The 27,548-nt window shown below is 37.9% G+C and overlaps 2 protein-coding genes across 2 annotated transcripts; both read left to right on the top strand.

Moving 5' to 3' along the window:
* The first annotated feature begins 10,541 nt into the window (after window positions 1-10,541).
* LOC135676680 (uncharacterized) lies at window positions 10,542-17,297 on the top strand. Its single transcript, XM_065188125.1, has 7 exons — window positions 10,542-10,742; window positions 14,081-14,147; window positions 14,237-14,298; window positions 14,375-14,464; window positions 14,541-14,662; window positions 16,290-16,344; window positions 16,891-17,297. The coding sequence occupies exons 2-7, from the start codon at window positions 14,081-14,083 to the stop codon at window positions 17,095-17,097; spliced, it is 603 nt and encodes a 200-aa protein (XP_065044197.1). The 5' UTR covers window positions 10,542-10,742; the 3' UTR covers window positions 17,098-17,297.
* Window positions 17,298-19,019: 1,722 nt separating this feature from the next.
* LOC135676679 (UDP-glucose 4-epimerase 1-like) lies at window positions 19,020-27,185 on the top strand. The gene is made up of 9 exons (XM_065188124.1): window positions 19,020-19,355; window positions 20,359-20,408; window positions 21,874-22,009; window positions 23,302-23,403; window positions 23,500-23,727; window positions 24,172-24,253; window positions 26,058-26,140; window positions 26,433-26,524; window positions 26,726-27,185. Exons 1-9 carry the CDS (start codon window positions 19,173-19,175, stop codon window positions 26,817-26,819), a joined length of 1,050 nt encoding a protein of 349 aa, XP_065044196.1. The 5' UTR covers window positions 19,020-19,172; the 3' UTR covers window positions 26,820-27,185.
* The last annotated feature ends 363 nt before the right edge of the window (window positions 27,186-27,548 follow it).

Here is a 27,548-nt window from a genome sequence, read left to right as displayed (position 1 = left end):
AACGAAATAAGTTCATGAAAGCTCCATTTATGAGATACAAAAAGATAGTCCGGAAAAAATATACATCAAATTCATGCATTTGGGCAAATTAACATTCTTAACTCTCTTCTAATAAAATCATATTGTTCTTCACTTAAAGGTTTTGTAAAGATATCGGCTAATTAATGTTTCATATCAATAAACTCTAAGATTACATCATGATTAACATCATCTCAAATAAAGTGATGCCTAATATCAATATGTTTAGTTCTAGAGTATTGAATGAGATTTTTTGTTAAACATATTGCACTTGTGTTATCACATTTTATGGGAATATTTTTAAAATGAATCTTATAATCCTCTAAAGTGTTTTTCATCCCCACAACTTGTGCACAACATTCACTAGTTGCAATGTACTCAACTTCGGTTGTAGATAGTGCAACCGAGTTTTGTTTCTTAGAAGACCAAGAAACAAGTGCATGTCCTAAAAATTGACATGTTTCGGATATGCTTTTTCTATCTAATCTACATCCAATAAAATCTGCATCAGCATATGCAATTAGTTCAAAGTTCTCAGATTTTGGATACCATAATCCTAGATTTGTGGTACCTTTAAGATATCTAAGAATTCTCTTAACTACTTTAAGATGAGATATCTTAGGATTAGATTGAAACCTAGCACAAAGACCTACACTAAACATGATATCCGATCTAGTTGCGGTGGGATATAGTAAACTTCCTATCATACCCCTATAAGCTTTTTTATCAAAGCTTTCTCCACTTTTATCAATATCTAACTTAGTGGAGGTACTCATGGGAGTATTGATAGCCTTTGAGCTATCCATATTAAACCTTTTTAGCAAATCTAAAGCATATTTTGTTTGACTAAGAAAAATATCACTACTTAGTTATTTGATTTGTAAGCCTAAAAAGAAAGTTAATTCCCCAATCAAACTCATTTCAAATTCAAGACTCATACTTTTAGCAAATGATTCACTAAGAGATTCATTCGTGGAACTGAAAATAATATCATCAACATAAATTTCAATAATAAGAAAATTATTTTTAAAATTTTTGATAAACAATGTAGTATCGTCCTTGCCTTTAGAGAAATTATTATGAATTAGAAATGAGCTAAGTCTCGCATACCAAGCCCTTGGAACTTGTTTCAATCCATAAAGAGCTTTAGTCAATTTAAACACATGATTAGGGAAATTATCATTCTCAAATCCGAGCGGTTGTTCAACATAAGCATTTTCGGAAATACAGCCATTAAGAAAAGTACTTTTAATATCCATTTGAAATAATTTAAAATTATTACTACTAGCATAGGCAAGGAACATCCTTATGGCTTCTAATCAAGCCACAAGAGTGAAGGTTTCTTCATAATCAATACATTCTTCTTGGTTGAAACCTTTGGCTACTAATCTAGTCTTGTTTCTAACCACAATACCATATTCATCTTGCTTATTTCTAAAGACTCATTTAGTACTAATAACTAAATGGTCATTTGGCCTAGGAACAAGCTTCCATACCTCATTTCTTTCAAATTGATTTAACTCATCTTGCATTGCGATGACCCATGAATCATCTTTTAAGGCCTTGTTAATGCATTTAGGTTCAATTTGGGAGAGAAAAGTGGTGTTTGCATAAAAATTCTTAAGAGAGGAACGAGTTTGAACCCCTTTAGATGTGTCTCCTATGATTAGCTCCTTAGGATGAGTATCTACATACTTCCAATCCTTGGGTAAGGATGTTTCGGAAGTAGATGCATCCAAGTTGCTAGATGGAGAAAGGGTTTCATTTAAATTCAAGGCATCAAAATTAACATCATCATCAAAATCATTTTTCTTAACTTTAGAAACTTCATTAAAAACAACATGAATAGATTCTTCTATAATCAAAGTTCTTTTATTAAAGATACGAAATACTTTAGAAATAGAAGAATAGTCAAGAAAAATTCCTTCATCGGATTTAGCATCAAATTTTCCTAAGGCATCTTTTTTATTCAAGATAAAACACTTATACTCAAAACCTTTAAAATATGAAACATTGGGTTTTTTGTTGTTCCACAACTCATAAGGAGTTTATGGCTTCGGCCCAAAAATATTTGGGTAGACTATGTTCATTTAACATGGTTCTTGTCATTTCTTGTAAATTTCTATTCTTTCTTTCTACTACTCCATTTTGTTGAGGATTTCTTGGAGTAGAGAAGTTATTATTGTATCCATTATATTCATAAAATTCTTAGAAATTATGGTTTTGAAATTCATCACCATGATCACTTCGAATTGACGAAATCATAAAACCTTTTCATTTTGAATAAGTTTACAAAACTTAGAGAAATACCTAAAGCATTCACTTTTGTGTGTCAAAAAAGAAGTCCATGTGTATCTACTATAATCATCCACGATGACAAATGTGTATTTGCTATCTTCTAGGCTTGATGTAGAAATTGATCCAAACAAGTCCATATGGATCAATTGCAAAGGTCTAGAGGTGCTTATTTGGTTCTTAAGTTTGAAGCTACCTTTTATTTGTTTCCCTTGTTGACATGCATCACACACATTATCTTTGACGAACTTATATGAGGAATTCCTCTTACAAGTTCTTTAGATGAAATTTGAGAGATTAGTTTTATGCTAGCATGACCTAATCTCCTATGCCAAAGCCAAGCATCGTCATTTAAAACCAAAAAATATATTTCATTACAAAGATCATTAATGTCAACAGTGTATACATTATTTTGGTTTAGAGCAATCATAGATGTGCTTTTGTATGGTTTTTCTATAATACAAGCATTAAAGGTGGTTGGATTTTGGTGAAAACTACTCATAAATCCGATTCTATTTCTTTTATGAACGTGGCCCTTATTGGCAAGAATCATGTTCAAAGACTTGCTACCAACCTTAAAATTTTCTAAGGTTTCTTTGAATAGCGAGTTTTCCTTTCTAAGTGTTTTTGCTTCATGATATTTCATACATGGAGCGAAACTATCATTATGCTCAACTTTTAATCTATTATAATCACTAACAAGAGAATCATGTTCCTTTTTTAACAATTTATATTTTTTACTAATTGATTTACATTCATCGAAAAGCATTTAATAGTTTATCAAATGATAAATTTGCATCAATTGAACTTATTACCTCATCTCTAATGGTCATTAGTGCATAGTGAGCAACTTGCTCGGTGTTGGTTGGCTCCTCTTCTTCGGATGCACTTGAGTCATCCCATGTTGCTTTGAGAGCCTTCTTCTTTGATGTCCTCTTCTTAGCTTGGGGACATTTGCTCTTATAGTGTCCTGGCTTCTTGCATTCATAACATATTACTTGATCTTTCTTGGGTTCAAATTTATTTTTAGTGTCATTTTTAAATTTATTCCTTCTTAAATTTTTTTAAATTTCCTTACTAAAAGTACCAAGTCTTCATCAAGGTCCTCATCACTTGAGTTTTCTTTTAAGTAGTCTTCTTGGGTTCTTAGTGTCATATCCTTCTTGTTCTTTGGAAGGGTGTCTTCAAGCTCTTCATGAGCTTTACAAGTCATCTCATATGTCATTTGTGACCTAATTAGTTCTTCGAGAGAAAAATTATTTAAATTTTTGGCCTCTTAAATGGCTGTGACTTTAGGGTCCCAACTCTTTGGAAGGGATCTTAAAACTTTATTAATGAGTTTAAAAATCCGAGAAACCTTTACCAAGTCCTTTTAGACCATTGACAAAATCCGTAAATCAGATGTACATATCTCCAATGGTCTCACTCGGTTTCATCAAAAATAACTCATAAGTGTGCACTAAAAGATTAATTTTCGACTCCTTCACTCTACTAGTGCCTTCATGAGTCACTTCGAGTGTGTGCCAAATATCAAAAGTCATTTCACAAATCGACACTCGATTAAACTTGTTTTTATCTAATGCACAAAACAAGGCATTCATAGCCTTGGTATTTAAAGTAAAAGTCTTCTTCTCCAACTCGTTGCAATCGTTCATTGGAAGAGAAGACTTTTGAAAACTATTTTCGACAATGTTCTAAAGCTCAAAATCCATTAAAATTAGGAAGATCCTAATTCTAGTCTTCCAATATGTGTAATCCATCCCATTGAACATAGGTGGACGTGTAATTGAATGACCCTCTTGGTTGCAGCAAATGCCATCTCTCTTGGGTTTTAAACCAAACGAGAGTGAACCTTGCTCTGAGACCAATTGTTAGGATCAAGAGCGGCACTAAGAGGGGGGTGAATTAGTACAGCGAAAAACTTTCATGATTTCAAAAGTCTACGTTTCGATTAAAACCAATTCTAACAAAAATCATTTCGTAAGGAGTTTAACTTAAAAGCGTATGTGAGTGTAGAGAAGGCAGTAAGAAGGTAATGTAGCTTGCAATAATGAAACTTGCACAAATTGAAAAGCAAACCAGAATTTAGAGTGGTTCGGTCTTTGTAACCTACATCCACTTTTGAATTCCTTCTCCGTCAAGGTCACCGACGTTCACTAAAGGCCTTTCTTCAATAGGCAAAGACCAACCACCTCTTATAGCACTTTCTCCTTTTCATGGGTTTAGGAGAGAACCCTTACAAGTCTCACACCTCTCTTGAATGACCTCAAAACTTAGAAAGGGAGGAGGAGAACTCTAGCACTTGTTTACAACACTTTTACACTCTAACAACTCAAGATTATCTCAATGCTTTCATGCTTTTTTATGCAGAAAAGGGTGGGGTTTTTATAGGCCTCAATGGCTTTAAAAATGGAGTCAAAAAGTGTCTAATCCCGGATTTCCGGGGTCCTGGCGGTACCACCGCCTAACACCTAACACTGGGCGGCACCAGCGCCCAGTTTGGGCAGCACCACCGCCTGACAGGGGTAGTACCACCACTGGCAGCAATATCTGTCGGTGGTACCATCGCCTAGAAATCCTGGGGGGCACTGCTTTCCAAGCAGTGCCATTGTCGGCTAGGAATTCAGGGGCTAAATTGGGTGCTCAATTCGGCCCAATTAGCCCGTAATTAAGTTAGTAGGATCACCTCCCAATCCTAACTTAATTTACGCTCTACCTATGATAACTAAGACATGATTATAGTGCTGCTTGTTCCGATGCATCAATTGCTCTTCCGGCGAGCTTCCAGCGTACTTTTGACGAACATCCGACGAACTTTTGGCAATATTCCGGTGGACTCCCGGCAAGCTCCTGGACTTTACGATGATCTTCTTGGCGAGTTTCAATGAGCTTTTTTGGCAAGTTCCTGGACTTCTCGGTTGATTTTAGTAGAACTTCCGATGAACGTCCGGACTTCCGTCGAACTCTCGAACTCCCAATGAGATCTCGATCTTAACTCCGACACAAACCCTGCTTTATGTCTTACTGCTATTGTAGTTAATCCTGCACATTTTTCTCAACATATAGATTAGATCAAACAATTTACAATTGACTTCATCATCAAAATCCGAAATTCAACATTTTGAACTGACGTAATTTTATCTGCTGCACTAATTCACACCCCCCCTCCCCCCTCCTCCTCCTCCTCCTCTTAGTGCTGACTCGATCCTAACAAATATGCTACCTCTCCGCTCGGCCAAAGAGGTGCAACATCTTACAGGAAGGCTAGCCGCCCTCACTCGATTTTTGTTCCGATCAAGGGATAAATGTCTACCTTTCTTCCGAGCTCTAAGACATCCCAAGGACTTTTGGTGGACTTTAGAATGCGAAGAAGCCTTTTAGAAGCTCAAGGAACATCTTGCCCAGCTACCCCAGCTCACCTCCACCATCCCGTGCGAACCCCTCAGCCTCTACCTCGTGGCGTCCAAGCATGCAGTTAGTTCCATCCTAGTTTGAGATAATGCAGGGACACAATGACCAATTTATTATGCCAGCCATGTCTTGAACAAACTCGAGGAGTGATACCATCCGATTGAGAAATTAGCATTGGCTCTGGTGTAGGAGGCTCGAAAGCTACACCCCTCCTTTCAAGCCCACATGATAAAGGTGGTAACTGATCAACCGCTACGCCATGTCTTGTCCAAGTTCAATGTATCAAGACGAATGCTCAAATGGTCGGTAGAGCTCGGAGAATTGACATTCAATACACCCCGAGGACTGCCATCAAAGTTCAATTAATCATTGATTTTGTCTCGGAGCTGACCCGCCCCCCAAGACAATGCACGCAAAGATGTCGAACAAAGATGGACTCTATACATGGGTGGGTTGACTAACATAGAACGAGGTGGATCTAGGCTTATCTTAAAAGGGTCGGACAACCAACTGTTCGAACATGCGCTGTGCTTTGGATTTAAAGCTACCAACAATAGGGCTGAGTACGAAGCCCTCCTATTCGGGCTCCGGCTAGCCTTGGAACTACAAGTGACAAATATCAAAGTTTTCACTGACTTATAGCTAGTGGTTAGCCACGTCAGCAGAAACTACGAAGCTCAGGACACAACTATGACAAAATACCTAATCGAGGCACGATGGCTCACTGACCGCTTCCAACACTTCACAATAACAAGAGTGCCTAGGGCTTAGAATGCATAAGCAGATGCGCTAGTAAACCTTGCCTCAGGATGAGGAATGGAAGAATTCCCATTAGAGGTCGAAAAGCTCCCCTTCCGGACCATCACGACCGAGGACGTCGCCGCAACCGAAGTCACTTCGAGCTAGATTGAAGAGATTCTCTACTACAAGAGGGATGGGACACTGCCAACCAATCGCACCACCTCCTGACGACTCAAACGCATGTAGACGTGGTACTACAAAATTAATAGCCAACTCTACCGAAGATCCTTCAGCCAACCCCTACTTCAATGCCTAGATCCCGAAGAAGCTCAAACAATTTGGCTTAGGTCCATGAGGGGATCTGCTGGGAGCATATCGGTGGCTGAACTTTAGCCTTCAAAATCCTCTGACAAGGCTACTACTGGCCTACCATGCGATGGGACTCCATCGCCTATGTGCAACGATGTTTGCAATGTCAGAAGCATGCTCGGGTGCATCACCAGCCTGTAGTGCCCCTGACTTCGACAGATTGTGCATGGCCTTTTATGCAATGGGGGGATGGACCTCCTCGGCCCTTTCTCTCTCGCTTCAGGACTACGAAGGTTTCTTATCGTCGAGGGAGATTATTTCACCAAATAGGTTGAAGCGGAGCCCTTAGCATCTATCACCGAAAGACAAGTTGAAAGCTTCATTTGGAAAAACAACATCACCCGGTTTGACATCCCAAGGGCCCTTATCACTGATAATGGAGCTCAATTCAACAATGCAAAATTCAAAGAGTTCTGCCAAAGTTACAAAAGTTAGCTAAGATTTAGCTCGGTAGTGCACCCCCAAACCAACGGCCACGCCGAAGTATCATCCGAGCAATACTAGAAGGGTTAAAAAGAAGGGTCATCGATGTGCATGGGACGTGGGATGACAAACTCCCGGGCATCTTGTAGGCGTCCTACACTACACCAAAGACCGCCATGGGAGAGTCACCCTTCAGTCTGACATTCGAGACTGAGGCGATACTCCCACCCAAGGTGGCCTTCCCAACCCCTCAAGTAAACTTTTGAAGAAGGTGCGTCGGAAAATGGACTTCGAGCCAACCTTGAACTTATCAAGGAATGAAGACCGACGTGCACCTTCGAGCCTTAGTGTACAAAAGGGCCATAGCAAAACTCTACAACTGAAGTGTTGGGAAATCTAGAGTGACATCATATGTGTAGCAGACGAACAGAAAAATAAAACCCCAGAATTCCCACAAAAAAAAAGGTTTCATCATTATGCAAAAGTTGGTACACAAAAACCCGCGAAACCAAAAAACTACACATAAGAGAATTACCTAGGGAGATCGTATATCCCTAAAAACCTATAGATCTGTGGAAGAGGATGAAGGAGGTCAACTATCCTTCTCTCTAGCGGTGATCCACATGACAAGGGCTGCGAAGATGCTCCTCAAATCACTACCCAAATCTCTTCCTCGTGTGCACCATGTAATCAAGAAGGGACTGCCTCATCTTGCTATCCACACACCCTAAATAGGGGCTGTAGTGTGAGGAGGAGAGGGAGAGAGGAGAATAGGATGAGACAGCCAAAAAGAACCCCTAGCCTATGTGTCTTTGGTTCCCTCGTATTTATATAGGCCCTTTGTAAACTTACATTTGATCACTTTATAAATTATCAAGTATATGGACATCACTTTATAAAAAACAATATCTCATGTTTAATCGGTATGAGACATCTCTTGAAATTTTTAATGTCAAATCTTTTGACAATGGTGTCTATGTACTTGGACTGAGATAAACCAAGAATCCTCTTGGATATATCTCTACAGATCTAAATGCCCAAGATATAGGATGTTTCTCCTAAGTTCTTCGTGTAGAAGTGTATAGATAACCAAGCCTTTACTGTAGATAGCATTCCTACATTATTCTCAATGATCAAGATGTCATATACATATAATACCAAGAAGGTGATAGCTCTCTCACCTACATTCATATACACATAAGGCTCATCTTCGTTCTTAATGAAGTCATAAGATCTTATTGCCTCATCAAATTTTATGTTTCAACTTTGGGAAGCTTGCTTTAGTCCATAAATAGACCTAAGCAAACTACATACCTTATCTGGGCAATCCTTGGACACGAATCCCTCAGGCTTTATCATATACATCTCATCCTCGAGATTACCATTGAGGAACGTGATTTTCATTTTCATCTGTCAAATCTCATAATCATAGTGTGTTGAAATAGCCAATAGTATTTGGATGAATTTTAGCAAATGTGAGTCATATTTGTCAGAACTCCTTTTGGCTTAGCGAATTATTATCTCTATAATAATTCACTCGACTCATCAATGGCGGATCTACTAGGCTACTACTCCATAGTTCCTAGACGACTAATTTTGGCACCATCCACGTGATAATAGACAAAGGACCTTTGGGCTGACGCAAAGTGACACCTCAGACCTAGACGAGGTGACCACGTGAACTTCTCATTATTCGACGCCATACAGGTCGGCCCTGGACACCCCAGAGCCATTCCATAAAACTCGGGATGATGCTGACTCAAGCGGTGCCACGTGACGTTGGACACCCTAGAGTTATTCCGCAAAACTTTGAACGGCGCCGCACTGTGCTGACTCATACAAATCGGTCGATGCTCGTCTGTAGAGTATAAGCCATCCTCTCGAGGAGTCGACAGTCATTAAAGGATCACGTATAATTGACTGCCCGGTCGTAGATATAAAAGCCAACCCTTTGACCAATGAAAAGGGACTTCGAACACCCAACTCTCTCTTATTCTATCCCACTCTAACTTAAGCTTCGGAGGGATCAAGTCGAGAAATCTCCCTTCCGACTTCGACCTTAGTGCAAGAGCCCAGCAACAAAGCAGCAGGTGATGAGGCCCACAGCTCAACCTGACCCAATGCCCACTTCTTCCACCTGAGTTTCCGTATGGACAACCTTGTGCATCCAAAATCGGATCGAACCATGCTAACATTTCGACCACGATGTAAAGGTTCACCAATATTATTCATAATAGTAACATCAACATGTTTTGGTCCATCTCACTGTAACAACGTGTCGTTCATCGTAGTAACATCAACGTGTTTTGGTCCATCTCACTACCACTCGCAAGAACATGACCCCGAGACCTTATAAATATGTTTTTCCTTCTCTTTTTTATTTTGTTTGTTCTGAAAGAAGTGCGAAGAGGAAGAGATGATAGATTAAGAATTTACATATAATGCATTAATTTAATTTGATAATAAGATCCTCATCCAATAAATTTATCCCTAAAATATTTAGTTCGATAGTATATAAGATTTTTATTTATCGAAAACCTAAAATACTGATCTACTGATTGGAATAATATTAGGTCAATGGTGAAACCTGATATATTTTTAGAAATACTGGGTAGTCTTAAGAAGTTTTTATTAGATTATTCATAATATAATACTAGAATTTCTTTTACTGAATGCGAAAGTTTATTTATATAGTAATGATAATTTGTTGACAAGAAAATTAATTTCATGACTCAAGCTTTCGTCTATATTATGTAATACATATTATGTGCATATATTTAAAAGTCATTTCAAGTATCAACGCTAGCTTTTCATATTAATGTTGGTCCTAAAAATGATAGATATAAATTTGGCATCTAAATCTCACTTCCAGTAATAGTAACGAGGGTATTAAACTATATGATTCTATTAATATGGTTGATCGGATCGATAAATACCAATGAATAATCTCAACCGTGATATCAAGTTTTGTGTCTTCTCAATTACAACCGAAGTTTGTACATCTCCAAAACTATTTACTATATTCATTTTTATTAAATAGCTCGAAACAAATAAGATTAAAAAAATCATAAAACTAATTATTAAGACTTTCCTTCTCTTCGTTTGCCAAAACAAAAGACAGAAGAAGTCGACTTCTCTTTTTTCCCTTATATATATATATATATATATATATATTTACATGCGTCGAACCATTAAATGCGAAAGGCTATAAATGTTGATAAGCATTGTTTAGGGGGTATATTTGCAATAGACACATTAAGAGGTCAATAAATGAGAGGGCCGAGGGAGAGAGAAAGGTGCGGTTTGTAGGGCCCTCGCTTCGTCGAAGCAAGCAAACCCTAAAAGTTCTTGGAGAGCTGTGAAATTTTGGAGCTTTGATCCCCCTTCCTTTTGACCTCGGGAGCCCTCCGAATCCTTCGATTCGCCAATAAGCTGCAAGAAATTTTCTTCCCTCGGCTCCTTGTTCTTTTCTCCCTGCGGATCTGGTGAGTTTTCTTGTCCTTTCCTTCGCCGGTTCGCTTTCCGCTCTCCTAACCCTTGTTTTCTTTTATTTCGGACGATTTTGTTTTTGACCTTTTATGGTGTATGTTCGTCTCGTCGAGGAATTGGGCTCGAAAACCTACGTTCCCGAGTCGCCTTCTTGGATCCCAGGCTGTCAAGACTTGGAACCCTAGGTTCTTTGTAGAAACGAGTAGATTGCTTGGCACTCTTCGAGGTTTCCCCCAGATTGCACGTTGGATCTTGATTGTTTCGTTCTTAGTGGATCTTTCTTAATGGATCTTGCGAAAAAGGCTGGTCCAGGATCTTTTTCCCTCTCTATGCCTCGTTTATGTGATGTTCGTGTAAGTAATGTAAATTAGGGCATGAAAATTCAAATATTCTTCTTGGTTGGGTCGCCATTTTTGGTGTTAGACCAGAGCTTTGTTGGAGGATGGAACTTTTGCTGCATAGAGGTCATGGGAGTTCTGGAAATATTTTATAGTTTCGGAAATAGATATGCTCTTTAAGGGGGAATATGTAAGGATGGATGATGGATCCCTATATGGTGTGATGGGTTGCTTGTTTTGAGGTTTCTCTAAAGCTGATTGACTTTAGTTTCTTTATTCTTGAGATGCAATCGAAATCACCGATGATACTCCAAGGACCATCAGATAGATTAGCCGAGGCTAGAGTTCCAAAAATTATTGAGAATGACAACATAAATACTGGCATAAACCACGTAGATAAGCGAAGGACATGAGTCTTTATGTTCGGCAACATGTGCACATTGTGAATGGTTAGAGGTCACATTGATTGAAGTCGAGAATGTATTCCGAGCAATAAGGATGCCATCTAAAGCCCCTGTTGAGGGTTGGAAAGCAACACCATCTTCTTTTGATTTAGAAACTAATCATTATCTGGTAGATAATTTTTTGGCATTTATTAAGGAGTATGAAAATCTAGCTAAGTAGCCTCCTTTAAACAAAGGCGTTTGTTCTCCGTTTGCTTATATAATCAGATCATTGCTACGAATCCTACTTGGGCATCGAGATCATTGCACGGGTCGACATGGCCATCATCATCTTCTTTAGGTAGTATGTTGTGCTCGATCGTCTTGATGTTCTGCACCAAGACGAAGAAGTCATATTGAACAAGTCCAACATTGTGTAGTTATGATGTCATTCATCTCCATCGTCCTCTTAGATGTACCTGTTCATGTTGCACACAGTAGTAGGTGAAATCCATGGTGGTGTAGCTTCTGAAGGTTATGAGTCAAAACTACTAGACTTGGTATCTCTTGTGACTGCGCTTACTTTAGGATGCATCAGCTGCATAGACATCGCTTACTTGAAGAACTCCAACTTAAGCCATTGCTCATGCCTCAGTGAATGATGGTTTTCCTGCTCTTTTTTGTTATGGACCATCTTTACCATGACTACGTAGCCTCCTAGTCAACATTGCCTGCTTTTTCACCTCTACTTCATTCATCTTGCTCATGCATAGTTCAAGCGTAGTAGTTGCACTCGAGACTCGAGTCACTTGCTCTCCCGCATGTTCTCTGCATTGCTCTGTGCTGCTCAATACGACTGTTCTTGGTGCATCAATTGTGCATACCTGGAGCTGCTGAAGTTGCTGAGTTGGTGGACATATGGACGTCGATGGATTCAGCTTGACCATGCATGGGATGCAGTTGAGCGCACTAAGAATAGTCATATTGGGCAGAGCAAATAAGACATATGAGAGAGCAAGTGACTTTGATGCAATTATTATTGTTGACAATAGGAGCAAGAGGAGTCCGCATAATATGAGTGACATGACGAAGATGAGTACCATGTTATTGAAGAACATGAGAACCATCAACTGCTCGGAGGCCTAAGCTGGAGAAAATTTTCAAATAAATGACAGACATCTGATTAGTGCTTTAGGAAGTGATGGTCACAAGAGATACCAAGTTCAGTTGCTTCAACTCGTAAGCTTCAGAAGTTGCACCATGAGCAAGATGGTGATTCCAAAGCAAAGAGAAGGGATTATGACAAGCATGAAGTAGATCTTTTATAGGAACAAGTATGCCATTAGTACTAAGACAACGATGGAGACGGTGAAGAAGATCGTAGCGACTCAACATTGGACTTGTCTGATATGAAAATGCTGGATGATTTTGATGAAATAATTGGTGTAAAACATTAAGATGATCAAGGCCACCACACTGGCTAAGCTGAAGAAGATGCAGATCTTGAGGATGACCATGTTGGTCTACACTGCTACATCTTGATGCCCAGGTTGATTTGTGGCAATGATCCGATAAAAATGATGAGAAAGTAGGAGAGCAAATGATTTCATTTAAAAGAGGTTACATAGTTGGATTTTGCATCTGTTCCTTGGCCATTATCTTGCTGCACCTGCTGACACAAGTACATATTTGGAGAATCAGTGAAACCAATATGATCATATTTCATACAGGTTCAAGACAAAAGATAAATTAATGAAATAAGAAACATCACACACACACACACACACATATATATATATCCCAAGTTTGTTGATATCTTCACTCAATATAGGTTGAGTTAAGGGGAGATTTGGGCAGACTTCCAATACCAAATAGTTAAACCAATGATTCGTAATTAAATACAAACTGAAAGAATAACTGTCAATTATAGTGTTGTGAACTGTTGTGAACCAATGATCCGCACCATTGGCTGGCCGACCAAATGATCCCTTATCAGAACTGTTGTGAACCCATAAAAAAAAGACAAAAAGAAAATTATAATTCATTGAAATATGAGATTATGCATTCACTTAGATAAAAAATGTAATTATTAACTTAAGAATATATGAGATTTATTAACTCTTAGCAAAAAAAGATTTTATAAAGTTCTTTAAGTATATTTATTTATCTGAAGATTATTTTTTTTATAAATTGTAGGATTCCCTTTATGATCTTTGGTAGAAAAGCGAGTTTGACAACTCTTTCTCATGTAGAATTTTTTCAATGCAGCTATCTTTGAAGATCTTTAGAATTTAGTGCTGCAAAGCATAAGATTTTTTTCTTTTATTTTCCTCCTCTATTGCGTGCGATGATTCCCCTAATATTTCAAGAGCCTAGCTACCATGACTGGTGCTAACCAAAAAAATTCAGCCAGTGGTTTTGTATGTAACATAATTATATTTTTTCTTTTGTTATTTTTTAGTTGATTAGATTTAGTTTATTAATTTGGAATCTGTTTAAAGGTCTAGTGACTTAACATAATGGTCTAGTTTATTAATTTGGAATCTATTTAAATTAGTTTATTAATTTGTTTTCATTAAGTACTGCTGCTTACTTTCCTCTTTGAATGTCCAGATGGCAACTAAGCCATTAACAACTGAAGCAATTGCCCTGACTGAGAAGAAGATGGATATGACCTTAGGTATATCAGTATCTTTGCATACCTTTTCTTTTATGTGAAGTTTCTGTATGATAGTTTGCTCCTAACTTTGCTTTAAATGTTTGTTGTAGATGATATTATTAAAATGTCAAAGAAAAACCCAATGAAGGGCAAAAGACCTCAAAGGCCACCGGTGAGTATTCTTTGTATTCTGTGACAACTGTTTTTTTTATATTTTCAACAATTGAAATCGTATCCTTTGTTTTTAGATCAAAAGTCAAGGTTTCCAGAATGGCAATGCTTCCCATGGTAACACCAGGATGCAGCGATTCATAGATTCTAGATCATCGATCAGACAAGTAATTATTCTCTAAAATCTACAATATTGTATGGCAGTGCTTCATTTCTTAGTTTATTGTACGTGTACATGTACAGGGTGTCCTTGCAAAGAGGAGGTCAAATTTTCATAGTGATAAGTTCCCAATAACAACAGAGGTGGCCCGGAAGGCTGCGGTCATGCCTGTTAGCAACAGAAGGATAAATCGGAATGGACCAAGGTATTTAATCATCATGCTTTTCTTGGGCCCCTCATAGCTTTTTTAATTATCGGACTGTAATCTCATGACCTTTTATTGTATGTGTACCTTTACAGGTAAAAATGTGGTTATTTTATTGTTCAAAGAATGTCCACATTCGTGCAACCATGCTACCGCAGTCGTTTGCAGTTATATTGGACTATTGAGCTGTTAGATTGGTTGCCACATATGATATTTCAATATAGAACTGCTATCATAATATATTTCTGGGGAGTTTTGACTTTTGACTTGTTGATCTCCAAGATATGATTTTTCATCTTCATTCTAGTGTGTTTTTGGCCACTTGGTGGGAACAAATCTCAGCATTCATTTGCATCTCTCCTACCTGTATATAGATGGTGTGGCGAAGATGGGGGTTAGATGCAACCAAATGTGGTTGAGTCACTTCATTGTTTTCAAAGAGCAGTAATTCTCCTCCAAAATATGGGGTTTCCTGCACAGTTCTATGCGTGCACGATTTTTCTAGTCAACTTTAGAAAACAAATGTAGTATTTGTTTCTTGGTTAAAATTGAGGCTTGACATTGTAGCAACATTGAGAAGGGACCATACGGATTCAATTTTGAAAGCACGAAATGCTAGTTTGCCTTCTAAGTGGGAGAAGTCTTTAATGCCTATGGCATTCCTCTGTTGCCTCTGCTCCATTCCAAGATTTGTTCCCTTCATATCTAATCAGTTGGATCCTCAGCTGAGTGCCTGTTCATGGGGTTGAATTTATCAAATATGCTATGCATGAGTTTTTGCATTTATGAATCATCAATCATTTCAGGTTTGCAGGATTAATTTGAATTCGTTCAAGTATGAAAAAGTTGATCGAGCATCAGTTATATATAGGGATGTAATAAAATTTGAGCAATGCTCCATGCGCTGGTTTTATATGGTGGTAGATATGATATTTCTGGACATGTGTTTTGAGTCATATGTAGGCCGAAGTCTGTTTGTGTTGAAGTCTCCAAAAAGTCTGCAGTTGAGGTGAATGAACCGTTAAAAATATGCAGTGAAGGTGAACAAATGGTTGAAGTATGGTGTTTAGGCTGAAAACCTTTTCATAAATTTTCTGGTGCAGCTGAACTCCTGTTAGGTTTAGTTTACGTTGAAATTCTGGTATTCAGCAGAGTAGTGTTTGGTGGGATGAGCATCACCACGCTATTGAAACTTGATCTGGAAGCATCCTTATGGAGTATATGGTACTTTTGTGAGGAAAGAGGGGTCAGTGACTCTGGGATCTTTGTCCGTGGTACTCTTTGTTGCTTGGTGATAATAGATACTGCATCCTTATTCGGCATCCACTGTCTGTATCTCTCGGGTTTTCTGAATAATAAAATGAACAGTCAAGAATGTGCTAGAGAGCTTGGTCAGGAAAGTGGAGGCAGAGTTAGTATGTCTTGGCAGTTGTCTCTCTACTATCAATTTGTTTTGACTAGTTAATATAATTCTCTATTTGCATTAAGAGATGATGGTAAGCCACCATTATTATGATTATGGTTGCAATTCAATGCCACAATGAAGATCTCAATATGTTGCAAAATCATGTGCTTAAACTTCTAATAATCTTATTCTCAGCTATTTTACATTTACTTTCTTATGCAGGGTTACAGCCACAACTATTCAAAGAAAAGGTTATGATAATGGCTTCAATGTAAAGGTAAACTTTGTAATAGCACAATGAACTCCTTTTTTCTTGTGGTAAAGTAGATCTGTACAACATTTCATGTTTTCTTTATGAAACAGTCTTGCTTAAAAGCGCAAATTGTTGAAGTGCAAATCTATATGTTTGAGAGTACTATTTTTTTCTTTGTATACATGCCAATATCCAGAGTTACAATCTTTAAGATGGTTTGCATGAGATATTATATAAGAACCAGTTTTATCACTATGTGAATTATTTTCCTTGTAATACCTGTTCCGGCCATGTCGTACCCAGTTTTTTTTTTTGCTAGTATCAGGTTTCCCTAGTATCGGGTCTGCAATCCTGGTGTTCCTGTGTTTATAACATAGCAGTTTTTCAGCTTTTGGTTTCCTGGAGTTGTCTTTGCCTCTTTCGTTCAACTCAAATACAAGTTTTAGTTGAGACAGATTGAGTTGTAATTATTCTTCTAATGTTCGGTTCATTTGTATCTTGGATTCTCTTTGTTACTTCCAAATGGACGAATGGATGTGTCTTCTGATATCTCTTTGATGCTTCGTGCAGGATAAGGCAGTTGCCAAGCAGAAGCCTCAAACCTTAGATGCTCTCTTTGCAAATATGAAAGAGCAGAGGATGAGGCTGATGTCCCAGAAGGTAAACCATGAAAATGCTGTCAGATTGCACAAAAGGCACAATGTCCCATGGCAGCAACAGGGAAGTGGCGTAGCACGTGGGGGCCCTCGCCGGCAGTTTGCCAACTTTGCTAAATGAGGATAATTTTGTTGACTATGGTTTCTCATTTCATCAACTCTATACAGAAATTTCTGTGTGGTTGCTACTAGTGTGTTCTTCAAATGGGGGGGGCCACTCTTTGCAGTTTGCAAAAGCTGCAAAAGTGGTTTGTTTCATTTGCCAGTAAAGGTACATCTTGTGGTTAATCAATTGCTAGCTGCTTTAACATGCTTTTTTAACGTTTCTTGTCCCTTAAATTCTTATATCAGACTTATAAGCTAATGTTTTACCCAAAAAGTCATTGTGAAGTTTGCTTCATTTTTATACATATGCTTAAAATTTTCTCGGTTGGAATTATGACCTCCAAATTGCTTTTATGGTTTCTCGCCATGCAAGCAAAAATCTATTGGTCGAGGTATGGTTAGCTTATTGCTACATTCCTAAGTCCATGTTATGCCCATCTCAAATAAGCAAGGGTTTTTTTGTTCTGGATCACCACTCTCTAGTCACAATCAAGAGCTTCCAGGGTGAGGTCTCCCAACAGTTGTGTTGTGGTAATTGCATGAAGGAAGATGGATTTTAGTCTTTGTTTTACCTTGATGAATCTGTTGAAGATACTCAGCTGAAGTGATGGTTTCTCCAGAGGTTTTGTATCAGATGGAAACCTTTGACCTTCTGAGGATAAGATGAAGTTCTTACTGCGAGCTTTGGAGTTTCTATGCTCTGCTTTTGCCATCATTCTCACTTCACAGAAGGAACACTGATGGGAGCATGATGGCACTACTAAATTATTGACTCAGGATTAGTTGATGAGGCACGGATGCAAGCCCATCAGCCATCGTCTTTAGTAGACCAATAAAGCTTCTGTGGGATAAACATTTCAATATTCTTGCAGCAGCAGCAGCAGCAGCAGCAGATCGTTAAAAGTACCGAGTTAACAACTAAACGATGGATGTTAGCAATCGGACGTCCTCTAGAATAAAGCTGCAAAAGCATCAGTGGAAGAATGCTCAGCCCAGCCCGTAAAGGATGCCAAAGACGTCAGCTTTCGTGCATCAAGTCAAAGAGGACAAGTGTTGAGTGCAGATCCTGCTTGCCTTCGTCAGCAATGAATCAGATTGGTGGCATTCATTTGATGAAGTAAAAAAAACACAGAGTTTCTGAGCTCATCATCAGCGTAGGGATTCTAATCAAACAAGAAATGTCAGAAAATTATATAAGAAAAAAAAAATATGATTAAATAGTTAGATGCCATTGATTTTAATCGCCATGCAAATTGTCTCGACGTGTTTGACGGCCGATTCATTGTGTTGCGTGGTTTCTCGGAAGCCACCGTTGCTGCTGCTGCTGTCTTCGACGCCACGACGCCTCCATTGCTTTCTTCTCGTCCCAATCCATTCCGCACCTCCGCGGACACGCGTCCTCCGGTCGGCTCGTTTTCTTGTTCCTTCCCTCACCGCCCCCGGCCAATGGTCGGTCGATAAGTCTCCCCATCCAGTCGTCGTCAACGAGAACCACCCGCTCACGCATCCTCGGCCGATATGCAGTCGTCATGAAGGTATGCCTGCGGGGATGAAACAAAATCTACGACCTGTGGCGTCGGTCAACCTCCGGGAGGCGATACTTATCCGTTTATCTCGAGCCACCAGTACGAACTACCCGTTCCCTTATTGGATTTAAAAGTGGGACCCGTGTTTTATGCCAGGTCGGCAGGGGTTTATAAGTGGGTGAGAAAATATGTCGTGCTACTCTTGCTCGAGAATCTACCTGGTTTTTTATTGGACACAGGTGTGGGGTCCACGTGCTACACACTGCACCAGGTCAGCGAGTAGTAACAATCAGTAAGGAAACGTAGTCTGGGAATATTCTCTCGACGATCCCAAAGCCATTCCCATCGTGTCATCTTGGCGGTCAAAACGGAACCAAACGGCGAACGTATAGCGTTCTATATACAAACCCGACACTGTCACTTCCAATTCAATTGTCCGCTCCCGATTCCCTCTTCTTCGCTCTCCTCTCCCACGTTTCTGTCCCCTCCTCTCCTCGGCCTACCTCTCATCCCAAAACCCTACCTTTCGCCTCGTTTTCCGCTGCCTCAGTCCCGCTCTCCGGTCATGGCGAGGCGTGTGCTGGTCACGGGTGGTGCCGGATACATCGGGAGCCACACCGTGCTGCAGCTCCTCCTGGAAGGGTTCTCTGTCGTGGTGGTGGATAACCTCGATAACTCATCGGTGGTCGCCGTCCAGCGCGTCGCCCAACTCGCCGGCGAATTCGGCAAGAACCTCGCCTTTCATCGGGTAATCGTCGTCTCTTGTTGTGTGACACGCGGGGCGGAGACTGGGTTTTGGGTATCGGATTTATTTTTAATGGAGGTGATTTATTCCTCGGATTTATTTTATTGAAAGACCCCAGTTTTGATGGACCTTCATCGTGATGATTTGGTTGTCTATCTTTTCTCCCGAAAGCATCGAGCAAAATCGAAACTTTTGGTTAGAGATGGCCCATTTGGCTCTAGTTTCGGTTTGGATTCGGAGGCTCAGAAAGTCGTAGAGTACCGTATCCTTAGGGATGTGTGGATTTTTCACTTTTGATGATTTGGAATTTTTGGTCGGTGACAGCGTATTCTAGTTAGTGACTTTGTAAAATTAGGGTTCTTGGCATATTTCTGTTGCAAGCGTTCTTTCGCCAAATCAGGCAGTTGTGTGGTATTTACTTTCAAGTTGTTTCGCTAAATTCACCACCATTCTTTAATTATTATTTCAGTTGCTCAATAAAAATGTCTCACCTCAGCTTTAGTTATTCACAAAATAATGTTTTTTCGATGATAGGAAATAGCTGTACTCTTGCTGAACCATTTGACTTGATCCTATATGTTGTAATTCCACTTTTTTATTGGAATGAGCTTTAGCTGCTATAGTAGGATTAATTTAATCGTCATAATCCTTGCACGCATTCTCTTATTCTAAACAAGATAATGAAATGGTAGGTTTCTGTTTTATTAGTTCCACGATTTGACTAAATTTTTTATTTGTTTCTAGAAGTTGCTTTCTTGAATATTTTCCTGATCCATAATAAGGTTCCATGAAAATGAAACATTTTATATTTGTTATCACAATTTCTGGTCTCAATTTTATCAAGGCGGGCTTGATTTGTGATGGTGTTTTTCTTGTGGTTGCCTATATATATTTTGTTTCTGACCTCTGTTGTCCTCATGAGTTTGATTATGCTTCGTAGTGAATGCAAAAGTAGCAGTTCTTTTTTCATGGATTTGATTACTATATTATGCGGATGCTTCTGCAGTTTGACATTCGAGACAAGGAAGCATTGGAAAAAGTTTTTGCTACATCAAAGTAAGTGTTTTTTCCTTGATATTTATACGTAAGTCGTTTGATCACTTACATTAAGTTGGCACCTTGTGTGGTTTTCTTGATGGTCATGTCACATTGCTTACTTGTTAATTTTTTAAATTTAAGAACTTATGGCATTATTTAAATACTATTTTATTGGCATCAAATGTGACTTTTGATTGGTAGAATACATTTTAGGCAGTCAATATTTGGTTTAGAAAGGAAAATTGAGCTGTTTCAGTTGAAAGTGGGATATTTTGGGTCTATCCTTAAAAATCAGTAAAAGTTCTCTGTTCGTTGTAGTTATGTTCCGGGTTTTGATCTAACGTCTAGCTATCTTAGTTATTAAGTAGCTCCTCATGCCATTTCTTACCAATTACGTCTGTTGTTTGGCAATTGAGCAAATTTAGTTAACCAGCACAAAAATCAAGAAATCATGTGGGAAGTCAAACTTTCTTAGAATTAACACTTGAACCAAAATTGAACCTAATTGATTTCTTGAAGTTATGCATTTGATTGATAAATATAAAGGCAGGTACTATCATGAGAATCAGTATATGGACATTTATTAGGTAACATACTGTTTAAAACTATTCCTATATCTTTAGACTAATGGACATTTATTACCCTAAGAACATTTCACACATTTTTTTCTTTTTGCTGATTATCCTTGTTTCTGTCGACTGATATCCCAAATCTCTCAACCTAGAAGAACAGAAACGAAGATTGGGCTTCCGTGTAGGTTGCGATTGGCCAAAGTCATAACAGATAGAGACACTTAAGCTTTATGTGGAATAATTAGGTACCATGCAGAATAGATAGGTACCAGAGTTTGATATTTTTATAGTCATGAATCTTTTCATGTATTTGTCTCTTGATCCAGTTTTACATTTTTGTGATTAACATTCCTCTTTGATTAAAAGGATTTTAGAACGCAGTAGTCAGATACTTATGTGGTTGGAATGTTGGATATCAAGACAGCAATATGTACAACAAAACTATCATTGTTGGGATGAGGATAATGAGATGAAAGTGTGGGATCATCAGAAATGACATAATAAGTTCTTACTTTTATGAATTATGAGGTATATTTTAAAATAAGATAAAATCAGAGAGAATCATTTAAAATGGTGCCAACATATCCTAAAGAAACCTATAAAACCTTTGTTAGATGAGGTTTACCATTGTAGTAGTATGAGGAGTGGTAGGAGACATAAGAAAGTTTAATTAGAAAAATGTAAAAAAGATATGTGACTTCTCTTTGTTGAACTAGTGATATTGCTCTAAATAGAACTCAATGGCAGGGAAAGATCATTGTGGTCAACCCCAAATAGTTGAACATGGCTTCCTTTTGTTATTATTATTGTATTTCTTAAATGTGAATGTCAGTGGATTTCTTCATGTAATTTTCAGAATCTTATGTTGAGTTTATGTTCTTCGTGTATGAAGCTATGATTTTTGTCATCAGGTTTGATGCTGTTATACATTTTGCTGGTCTAAAGGCTGTGGGTGAAAGTGTTCAGAAACCTTTGATTTATTATGAAAATAACATCATTGGTACAATTACTCTCTTGGAAGTAATGGCTGCACATGGATGCAAAAAGGTATTTCTCTGGATAAACTTGATTTGTTGGCCAAGATTTTTCTTCTTAGAAGATTGTAAAGAAAAACAAAACATTTAGAACATCATTACAAATTCCTCAGTGTTTTGAAACAACTTATCTCATTCTCAATGGTTGTTCACATGAATTGTTTTTTCTCAGTTGGTGTAGCACATCGATTTCTTCACTCTTGCCAGTTATGTAACTAATAAGTAAACGGAGAAGGTCCTATGCTGTTTCAATAGTTGGATCATTGAAGAAGCAAAAGCATGCATGCTTGTTATACACTGAATGCACATTTTTGTTTTCCATAATTTCTTGTGATCAAAGGAATCTTATGGATCACACTCTGCCTCCTTTTTTCCCTCATAGTTGGCCACATGACCACAGGCTGGGCCAATGTGCCTTGTCTGTTTTGCCATGCTTATCTAGTTTTTGTGGAGAGCTAATACTTGTTATTTAAATAGCAAATTTCTCAAGATCTTGATAGAGAGTATCATGTGCCATTTAACATTTTATGGTGTCAAATTGTGAGAGGTATACATTGAGACAAAGATCAATTGTTCATGTACAATATTATCCTAAATACAGATTCTATCAGGAATGAGGTCATGCTATGGCCTTGCGTTTCTATGCTTTAGTAATAGCCATATCTATATGGCTACTCCTTGCGGACTTCATAACTCTCATACTGCCGGTGTCTTTTTGTGTATACCGCTTTCTGTTCTACCCAATAGTTCTTTTGAAGTTTATGGAATGGGCACCTCAATGGGCCCCAGAGGCATTCAAGGAAGGCTACTTTAGTTCGGTTATACTTGCTACGGTCCTTTCATAAACCTTCTCTCATGGGCTCTTACACATATGACATACCTGACCTTTTGGGCATTCACATATATCAGGGTTGTGAAGGAACCACACCACATAGGATGATGAGACACAAACTAGTTTTCATGAGATAGCCTTTTAAGTTGATATTTGATAATAAATATATATTAGATGAATTTATATTTATTTTCTTTTACCATAATGATTAATGCAATAGACATTTGTTAGGATTTGCTTTCTTGATGATTTCCTTGTTTTATATAAAAATACATGTAACCAAGAAATTGAACTTTCTTTGTAATTATTGTTATGTGATAACCTTTTTATGTAAATTAATTTATATTTTTAAAGTATCTATTTATGACCTTTCTGATGAAATATTGGCTTTTGGGGTGACTGTTTCAGTGATATGAATGTACATATATTTCACCATTAAAGCATTTGGGTGACTGATTTTTCAAACTTCTCAGCTGGTATTTTCATCATCAGCTACCGTTTATGGTTGGCCTAAGGATCTGCCCTGTACAGAGGAATCACCTTTATGTGCAATGAATCCATATGGTCGAACCAAGGTTCCTTCTTTCTTCTTTGCCTACATTTTATTTTTCACTTTTTACCTTTATGTACCTATTGGTGTGATCTGAAGATTTTTATATCAATATTTGCAGCTTATGATTGAAGAAATATGTCGTGATATCCATCATGCAGATGGTGATTGGAAGATCATGCTACTAAGATATTTCAATCCTGTTGGAGCTCATCCCAGTGGACAAATTGGTGAAGATCCTTGTGGAATTCCCAATAACCTCATGCCACTTGTCCAGCAAGTTGCTGTTGGTAGGAGACCTACACTTGCAGTATTTGGAAATGACTATTCAACCAAGGATGGCACAGGGGTATGTTTTTCATGAATTATATATCATTTTTATTTATTTTTGGTCTCTTTAATGTTTAAGTTGTTTAAGGACATGTACTCAAATATTGTGATACTTGGTTTTATCCTACTGGAACCAGCTTGACAGAACAATCATCTTAATTGAAGCAAGTAATGGAGCTTAATTTATGATATTGATTCTGTTGTTAATGTATATAACATTAAATTTTATATATTAGTTCTATGACTATTTTGGATGAAAATGTGCGTTTGAGAAACTGTAGATTTACTTATAGTGCAGATTTTGATAGATTTACTTATTCATATGTTGCTGTCAAGTATTCTAAATATACAACATTAGTATTATCTAATGCAGAAACTGCTTGGTTCAAGGGCCAAAAATTTTATTGTTTTAGTGCTAGTTATTACAGTTTTTCTTCTTATGGTCATCACAAAATGGCTGCAGGTAAGGGATTACATCCATGTTGTTGATCTAGCAGATGGACATATTGCAGCCCTGCAGAAGTTCTTTGAGGACCCCAACATAGGTACGTATTGGATGCAATTAAAATTTGTAGTACTTTATGTAATTGCTGGCCCAAATACTTTTTGTAAATTTCTTGATTACAGCCATTATTTACACATTTGCTTATGGTGAAGTTTAGGCTATTTACTATTATTTACACATTTGGTGTTTGCAACTTATAAACTTAAGATATATAGTTCAGACTATTGTTTATTCTTCAGGATATATAATGTTCAGCAACATTTTAGGAAGTAATGCTTACGACCTAACACCAACTTTCACCTGCACTAAATATTTGACTATTACCCAAGCAACCAGTGTTATAGGTCCTGTTTATACTTATATGCATGGAAAGCTAGGTTTTGGTAGCTTGAATTGTTGTTTGGTGAGTCTTTAAAGTTGAAGTTGTGTAAATAAAAACTAAGTTTGTTAATGATCACTTTTGTTGTTTTTGGTTGTTGTTTTTTTATGGAAAGTATGACATGGTCATTTTTTATTTTTTTTTAAGTGATATAGGATGTTACTGGTTGCTATACCATAATATATCAGTATTATACCGATCTGATTAATTTCCAAAGCCAACACTGGACCTAGATTTAAATCCTTGACCCACGTACCCATTTTTCACAAATTTTTCTCAGTTTGGTTTAGGGTTGTTGTTTCACCCGGTTTGGCTCCTCCTGATTGGTATTTAGCGGTTTCGCAGTTTAGTTAGTGTCAAGCCCAAACCAAGACGCGGACTACCTCCATTTTGGATGGTCTGGTCCGACATATTAAAAAAAGTAAAAAAAAACTATATAACTCGTAAACTGTTGGTTTATGTGAGCCCTCTTTACTGGCCTGATGTTGCCCGCTGCCCATCGTGTGCCGCTAATTTCGGGTACACTTCCTCTTCTTCCTTTTCTTCTCTTATTTTTTCTTCCTCTTCTCCTCCTTTTGCCTCCTCTTCTTGCTTGTCGTGTGCACTGATCATACATATCGGTCTGACCAGGGACCGATACAGGTCCAGTAAGAAATTGCAAACATTGTTATTCCAAGCTTGTGAACATATAGCTATTGTGTTGTCAAGTACCGAATGTATCTAAATGGAGAATGTCTCATGGATCATGATTTCCGTTGCTATCCAAAGGCTATACTATCTCTGTGGGGTTTGCTATGGGTCACCTGTGTGTCATCTGGGTTAATGGATGATAAAAGCATTCTCAACATCATGTGGCTTATATTTTTTGAAACTCAGCTTGTGCAGAATTATGCAGCATAATTATTATTATCATTGTCATCTGAATCTTGTATCATCCTTTCAGAGTCAGGTATGATAACTATGCTTCAACTTGGTTCAATGGAAGATTTTAATATTCCTAGAAATCTTAGCACGCCATTAACATTTGCCCTAATGCTACTCTTATCTACTTGTGCTGAAATAGGCTGGAACAGTTTCGTATATGCTCGACAACATTAATATTTTCTAGAGTGAGACATTCACATTAGTCCTTTCTTATTTGGGCTTACATTAGCATTTCTGTTTTTAATGAGCCATGATTTATGATATAGAATTTTTATTGTGCTTTAACATGCTTTGTTAAAATGGAAGAGCTTTTAGTATTACAGACCAAATACAGGACAGTAAGCACCTTCAAGCGAGGTGACTCATATAGTTAAAGACATGGATTAACAATTTAATCTTCAAACATCACATTTGATGCCTAACCATCAGTGTTTATCTGGATATTTCACCATGTAGTTTTTTTAAAGCATTCATGTATTGATTCTTAATTCCTTGCAAGGCTTTCGATATGTTTAATCTGACAAAGTACTGTAAGCTGCAGGCTGTGAAGTTTATAATCTAGGAACTGGAAAGGGAACATCCGTATTAGAAATGGTGGCAGCATTCGAGAAGGCTTCTGGCAAGGTATTACAGTTTCAGGCAACATGATTTATTAAGATGAAGAAAAACGACTGGCTATTTGAGCAATCGTGTGTAATTAGGGTAGGATAACTTGATATTGAGATGCATATCATGAATTTCATTAGATGACTCGAATCAATTCTCTACCAAATCTTCTGCTTTTGAGTAAAATGTGTTGTGTTGTTACCTATTGCTGGCTGAAGGATTCTGGATTGGAGATCAGTCAAGCCACATGGTGTTAGTATGCATGCTCTGTCTTTCTTCTATAAGTCTCGACTTATTAGATTATTTTCAGAAAATTCCTCTGGTCATGGCTGGAAGGCGTCCTGGTGATGCTGAAATTCTTTATGCATGCACCGTCAAAGCAGAGAAGGAACTCAGTTGGAAGTATGTACTTTATGCTTCAGTTCATGCAGTAATACTTGACATTCTTGTAGGCCAATTCTCTGATATTTTTTGTTAATGTTGTTAGTCATTGTTTCTTAGTATGACCGAAGAATCCATTCCTCAGCTCAATATGTTATCATTAGGGTTCTGGTTGACAGTGTTTAATTTCTTGTATGGATGTTGAAATGATGGCTACTGCAGAGCAAAGTATGGCATCGAAGAGATGTGCCGTGATCAATGGAACTGGGCTACCAAGAACCCCTGGGGATACAGATCACCTGACCCTCCTAACTGAAGAAGCTCTGCAAATTATAACACCAGTCCTTCAATGAATTCAGAGAGATTACTAATTGTGAACTTGTAAATATGGCATAGGTGCAGCTGATTTGTCTGTTATATAATGCTTCATGAATAAATATGCTTCTGTTATGACAAAAGCATTATAGTCAAAAGGATCTTTGCTTTTTCTTCCCATAGGAATTTTCTTTCAGCCTCTTAGATACTGCTCCCTTTTTTCTAAATTCCACTGGATAGTTGATCTAAGGCTGGTGAAAGTTTAGAACATGTCTAACAATGATTTGTCCAATGACTGGTGACAGATGATGATATATGTGCTGTATACCTGGATGCAGAATCTAGTAATCATGAAGTGTTTCGCATCGCCTTTGTTGTTATTACCTACTGAGATTACAACTCTGTTGCTTGAAACTGTTCTTGACTTTTTATGATTGCTGATGTAAAAGTTTGCAGTGTCTCCCAAAAGATTCAAAGCAATGTATTTGTTTGTCTTTTATCTGCCACTAAGACGGATTCAGTTAGGAATTTCCATTTTGGTAGTTAATGTTTGACTTTGCTCTTCTCAACCAAGGATGAACAATTTTTTGAAGGTGGTGTCTGTAAATAAAAGTTGCATAATATTTTTTGGGTCATGGCAGGGGAATTGAATTCTAGTGAAGTGAATTGTTATGCTTTATGCTTGTGCGCTTCCACAAAGAGGGTTTCAAGCTCATGTATATTTTGATAA

This window comes from Musa acuminata, chromosome BXJ1-6, assembly GCF_036884655.1.
Source record: "Musa acuminata AAA Group cultivar baxijiao chromosome BXJ1-6, Cavendish_Baxijiao_AAA, whole genome shotgun sequence".
Taxonomy (NCBI): Eukaryota; Viridiplantae; Streptophyta; class Magnoliopsida; order Zingiberales; family Musaceae; genus Musa; species Musa acuminata.
The sequence above is the reverse complement of the archived record's forward strand: the minus strand, read 5'-3'. Positions and strand labels throughout refer to the sequence as shown.